This window comes from Orbicella faveolata, unplaced genomic scaffold (assembly GCF_042242905.1).
Source record: "Orbicella faveolata isolate gen_17 unplaced genomic scaffold, um_ofav_v1 contig_48, whole genome shotgun sequence".
Taxonomy (NCBI): domain Eukaryota; kingdom Metazoa; phylum Cnidaria; class Anthozoa; order Scleractinia; family Merulinidae; genus Orbicella; species Orbicella faveolata.
Window position 1 is genome coordinate 7643794 of NW_028301578.1, and position 6000 is coordinate 7649793.

At 49.8% G+C, this 6000-nt stretch overlaps 1 protein-coding gene and 2 pseudogenes across 1 annotated transcript; 1 reads left to right on the forward strand and 2 right to left on the reverse strand.

Moving 5' to 3' along the window:
• Positions 1–23: 23 nt before the first annotated feature.
• Positions 24–1800, reverse strand: LOC149096305 (uncharacterized). Its single transcript, XM_089281235.1, has one exon. It carries the CDS (start codon positions 1798–1800, stop codon positions 601–603), a length of 1200 nt encoding a protein of 399 aa, XP_089137361.1. The 3' UTR covers positions 24–600.
• A 62-nt stretch (positions 1801–1862) lies between these two features.
• Positions 1863–3254, forward strand: LOC149096306 (uncharacterized; annotated as a pseudogene).
• Position 3255: 1 nt separating this feature from the next.
• Positions 3256–4989, reverse strand: LOC149096307 (uncharacterized; annotated as a pseudogene).
• Positions 4990–6000: the final 1011 nt, after the last annotated feature.

Here is a 6000-nt window from a genome sequence, read left to right on the forward strand (position 1 = left end):
GTCGACGGCCTTGCATAAACAGATTTTTCTTTGATGGCGACGGCGGGTTTCTTGCCGATAAGGCTTGTGACCTCGTTGTTCAAAGCCAAGACAACTTTAGGAAGTCTTTTCACCCAGGCGGTGGACCGCTTGCCCTCAGGGAGAAGCATTTCCATGGCGTACTGGTGACCGAACAAGCGCTCGGCGAGGGTGCGGTTGAAACGTTCAACAATGGCCTGGTCGCGGTGAACGTCAACGCGCCCGCGCCGGATAAAGGTTTTGTGCTTGTCCATCTCTTGTGTGACAGCGCCCATGAACTCGCGCCCGGGGTCAACCTGCAGCATTTCAGGCCATTCGAGAGGCGAGCGCTTGTAAATCTTCTGAAAGGCCTGGGCGACCTCATCAGAATTCTTCGAAGTCAGGGGTTCGGCCTCTTTGTAGCGGCTGGCCAGTCGACAACGGTCAGCGGGTATTTGAAAACTTTGCGGCCGCGAGGGAGCTTGTCGTGCGGCAGAAAAAGAAGGTCCGCCTGATGGACCTTGTTGGGCGTGGGAACGTCGAATTTCGGCCGAGGAATTCGCTTCGGCGCGGAGAGGAATATCTGCCAGAGCGCTTGCCTGATCAGCCACTTTTTTGCGGCTTCTTCAGGTACCTTGGCGGCTTCGGCCAATTTTTTGATCGCGGCGATTCCTTTCCAGTAGCCCCCGGGGCCGTAGTAAAATTTCGCGAGTTTGGCGTCCATATAAGTAAGGCGTAAAAAAGTTTAAAGGAACCGGAAGGCCGCGTAGCCCAGAGCGAGCGCCCTGGCGCCCACGAACGCGAGTTCACCCTTTTTCTGCTGCTCGCTTGCTCCCACATGTCCTTGCCTTCGATGCCGTCGCTGTAAAGCTTGTTGGGCGCGCCGTTGACCGTGACGCTGACTTTCGTCAGATCGGGGAAGACGAATTTTTCTGAATCTCTGGCGCCCGCGGTATACGGTTCTACAAACAGGAGGAGGAGGGCTTTTAGCGACCTTCTCGGGGTGTTGACTTTCATGTTGATCCTCGTGTCAGTGTCTTTTTTTAAGTCCACCTCTTTGTCATGTAGCACGTTGTTGAAACTGAACTCTTTGCCGCTGGAGTAAACGCTCCGCGCCTCGTCTGCCAGAGTCTTGCTGCAGATCATTTTGTACTCGAGCTGGATGTTTTTCAGCTTGTATTTCAGCTGGGTTGTGTCGGAGCCTTTGACCACGTGTATAGCTTGGGCAAGTTTTACATCGAACGTGAGGTCGTTGGAAAGGACCTGGGGGTAGAAAACGCCGTGGTCGGTTAAGATCTGATGGTCAAGCCTGATCCGGTACTTTTTTCCGTATACATCGTTCAGCTTGTGTTCAACGGCGGCTTGCGAGTCATTTTTCTTGTCTCCCGCGTCTGAGCGGATCTTGCACAGATCCTCGCTCTGAATCCCTTCGAGAATCCTGTTGTCTCGCTCTTCCTGCGAAAGGAAAAGGTCTTCGAACGTTTTGTAGATGTCATACCCAACCGTGTCTTGCAGGATAGTGCCTGCAAACTTCACGACCAGCCTGTCAACGAGCGCCCGCGTGACGTTCTGGACGAGGAAGTTGTTGGCTTCCCCTCCAGAAAGGTCGATGTCAAAGACAAGCGCTAGCGAGCCCGGCACCAGAACCTCGTTCTCGTTCAGCTTGGGCACGGAAACGTACAGCGTACTGCCGGGGTTGGCTTCGGAAGGGGAAAAGGTGATTCGATTGACCGAGCGCTCGGCCTTCATGGCGTGTACGGTCTTTTCGCTGTACGTTGCGCGAAGGTTCTCTGGAACTGACATTGTTAATAAAACACAGGCGATTATTTCTAATTTGAAAAATAACTTGCTTGAAATATATCGCTATGGCGGAAGGCGGTGGCGAATTTGGTTACAAAGACCCGGAACTCGACAATCGGCTTGACCACGACTCTGATGATGATGGCGAACAAGAGGTTGACACAACCCATCCTTTTCAGCCAGGCGCAGCGTCCACTCCATACCAACCTGGCGACCCCTACCACGGGGGCGAACAAACGGAAATGCGTACAATGCAGCACGAGCAGTCCGGCCTGCCTGACACTTCTTATGAAGAAACCCCTTTGTTAGGCGCGGAAGGTGAACAGCAAAGATCATGGGACAGTTTAACGAGAACTTTCCCGCATGCAAGCGCAATAAATCTAGAAACTGAATACAACAAGGCCTCCGGCCGACTGCAAGTCAAAATGAAGGGCTTCGGCAAAAAACTTTATGACCTCTTCACCACAGAAAAGAGGACAGGCAGGCAACAGCTAAACCCAAAACTTTCAAAAGAGATCAAAGACTCTCTTGGCCCGATGGCACAGGAAGTTATTGATAAAGAAAATGAGACCATAAGAACCGTCCGACAAAATTTGATAGACGCTGAAAAGCAATTAAAAGAGGCGGAAACACTCGCCGCGGAAAGGGAAAAAGCCTCACAAGAGTTACAGGAGCTTAGGCAAAGAATAGAGAGAACGCAAGCAAAGATTGATGCAATTCACGATGAGCATGGGTGCAATGTTGAAAGTGAAGCAGAACTGCGCAGACAGAGGCAACTGCAAAAGAATTTACAAACAGATTTTGAAAAAGCAAAAAAAGAGGTGGCCGCGCTTGAAACACAAGCAAAAAACAAAGAAGAAGAACAAGCAAAGGTCGACAGACTTAGAGCAAGCCTCGCGGCAAAAGAAAGTGAAAGAAATACCATCGAAGAAAGGCTCAACCAAACAAAACCGTTGGACGACCTGAAAGAGCAGGAAAGCGAGCTGCAGCGCCAAAACGAGGAAGACCAGGCGATCATCTAAGATGAGAATGCCTCGCCCTCCGAAAAAGAAGCCGCAGAAGACAGAGTGGCAGAAAGAAAGGAGGAGATCGCGCGTTTGCAAACTCAGATCGCGGAAAGGGAAAGGGGGCGGCCTCTCTTGGAAAGGGTCAAAGAGATCTTCAAAAACTATGGCGTGACATTGACCGCTATTCTTCTAGCCGCCGGGACCACAATCGGAGCTGTCATCGGGGTCCTCACCAGAGGTTTGAAAGCCACCGGCAAAGCTTTGGGAAATGCCCTCAAAGATATTGCCGCGAAACTTGGTTCACTGCTGCCCGGGCTGATTGGCTCGATTGTGAGCTTCCTTTTCAAAGCCGCCGGCCAAGTCGTCGGTTTTCTGGCCGAGCACACCTGGCTGCTCATTCTTGCCGCGGTGGCCTTTTTGTTCGAAAAATATTTTAAGAAGCAGCGTTAACTTACCGCCAAGCCATTAACAGCAAAGCCGACAATCCTACTACACCGACAATGACAGCCGTTTTGTTAATTTCGTGTTGCGGTGTTTTATCCAGAGCCTCGGGCTCTATTTTTTCTGCCGTTTGCTGCGCTTGTTGAGTTTCGGTAGAAGATGGTTTCCTGTGGGGTTCAACCCCACGCCCCGGGTCGAGGGGCTTGCCCCTCCTTAATTCGGCTGTTGCGGCTTTGTGTATCGGGTTGGACGGGTGGCTGTTGAGTGGGTTAATTTTTGACGGGCCGCCTGCCATGAGTTTGAGCTCAGCTTTTTTTGTCTCCCGGTTTACCTCGTTGTTGACCCCCAGTTTCATATCCCGGAGACCGCCTGTTTCAGCTTGTTGTTGTAACCGATTGTGCTTGCGGTGTTGATAATCATTTGCGTGGTCATGAGCCAGGTCATGGGGGCTACAGCGAGATTGAGCCTGACCTTCGCTTGATCTACCGCGAGCTGGTACCTTTGCACACTCGCAACCAGGTCGGCCTGTGTGATCGCGCTTTCCATCAGCACCAGGAACTCGCTTCGGGCTTCTCTTGCTCGACCGCCCGAACCGAGGATGCTGCTGCGGACGTTGACTTGCGCGCACAGGACACAGTAAACGAAAGCCTCGATTGACTGGTTGATTCGCGCCAAGCCCGCCTGCGTCAAACCATTCGCGGTGTTGGGTGCAAACCAGTCCGATTGGGTATCAGAAGCGGCCCCCGGCTCGATGTAATAGATCAGGTTTCCTTGATTAGCTTTGCCGCCTTCATCGCTGAATTTGTTCCATCCCGGGTATAGGTAGTCAGTTTTCGCCGCACCGCTCGCATAGACGTAAACGCTACCCAGGCCGTGGTTTGCCCAGTGCGTGTAGCGGAAATCGCTCGACGGATCTATACCGAACTCGTTGCATATCCTTTTGTACGAAGCAACGTCATAATGATTATTGTATTGGTTGAAAGGCGGGTCTCCGGGCAAAGCGCTCATGCTCTGAATACCTCCAAGCTGGTACAAAATGCGCCTGACCGTGAAGTACACGTGGAATTTATAGAAAGCTCTTATCTGCGGGGGGAGATCCATCCCGCTGTCAAAGATTTCGCGAGAAACTCCGCCCCCCTGTGTCGCGCAGAAAACCACGAAGTTGAGCTGCTGCGGCCAATATTTCATGTCGGGCCCTCCTAACCAGTGTTTTGATTCGGTTCCAGACGTGTGCCCCAGTTTGGTGTCTTGAAATATTTCTCTGAATTTTGTCGTGAAATATTGGTCAGGCGTGACGTAGATTTGGATTGCGTCGTTGAATATTTTTTTCAAGCTTGGCGCTTTGCCGTCGAAAGGTACCGCAGGGATGGGCAGGGAAACTTTTGAACCAAGCGGCGTCAATTGATAAGGAAAACCACCGCTGTCTCCCAAACCAAGCGCCTCTTTCATTTCCGCGCTCCAATGGCGCCTGTCTGAGCCGAAGACGCTTTGAAACGAGTCTTCGTTTTCTTTGAAAAACACCTCCGCGGTCACGTTATTTTTCTCGTCGACACTTCCCTGCGAAACGAACCGGCTTTTGTCCGCTTTGGGGAAGCGGGTTAAAAAGTTTGTCCATGCCTTTTTCTTCGCCGCCTCCGCTTTTTTTAACGCAGGACCATTCCACAAATTAGCCATCTTATTTGAACACAATTTTATTTGTTAAATATAAAATGGTTGTTCTCACTATTGTCACGCAACAGAACGGGCAGACAATATATTTTGAAGAACCGATACCGAAAGGGCATTTCATGAAACTCATTTCTTGCAGTTTGTACAACAGCTGGGACACTTTGAAAAGGGAAGGTTCGGCCTCCTTGGGAGATAAAAACAAAGATAGAGCTTTGTCAGCTAGTAAAATACTCCCAGGGCTTTTTAATAATTTAGAAAGCATGGCAAAAGAAATACAAGGTCTGTTCGCAAAATATAAATATGACCTTGTAACAGAAATAAGTCAACCTCTTGGCCAGCTTGTAATCAAACATTTTGGGGGAAAACCGATTGAACTTGATCGCGATTTAGCCGGTTTGTTTAATATTAAGCGAAATTTGGCTTTTATGGCATTCGTGAAAAGGCTTACAGCTCCAACGACATATTTTATTTATTGTAATTTGATCGACACAGAACGGAATCTGTTCAATGGCAAAAGGTCAAATGTATTAGCCCTGTTTGATGTGAAATGGAAGCCTTATGAAAAGGTAAGCTACCAGGGTTCTCCGCAACAGGTTTTGCGAGACTGCTCTACAGACGAGTTCATAAATAGCATCACCATTAGCGTCAAAGATGAAAATGGCGAACTCTTTGATTTCAAGGGCTTCCCTCTTCTTTTTGAATTAGAGTTAAATTAGATTTCTATATATATACAATGTCTTCGGCAAATCTGTTGCCACCAGGCGCGCCGCCTGCCGAGAATGGAAGAAAAATCTATCCAAGCCTTCCCGAAACGACAAATGCCGAGAATTTCCGGCTAACCGAAATAAGCAGAATTGAAAAAGAAATATCTGCTGAGGTCGAGCATTACAGGCTTGTGTTGAAAAAATACAAAAAAGCCCGGAAAGCGCTTCACTATTCCGTGGTTGGCCTTGGCGCTGTCACGGCAGCTCTGTCTTCTGGGGCTGTTGCAACATCACTCACTGGTGTTGGAATTGTTGTCGGCGCGCCTGTTGCCGGGATAGCCGCTTTATCTGGCGCAGTTTCCACTGGCCTGTCCGTTGTCAAC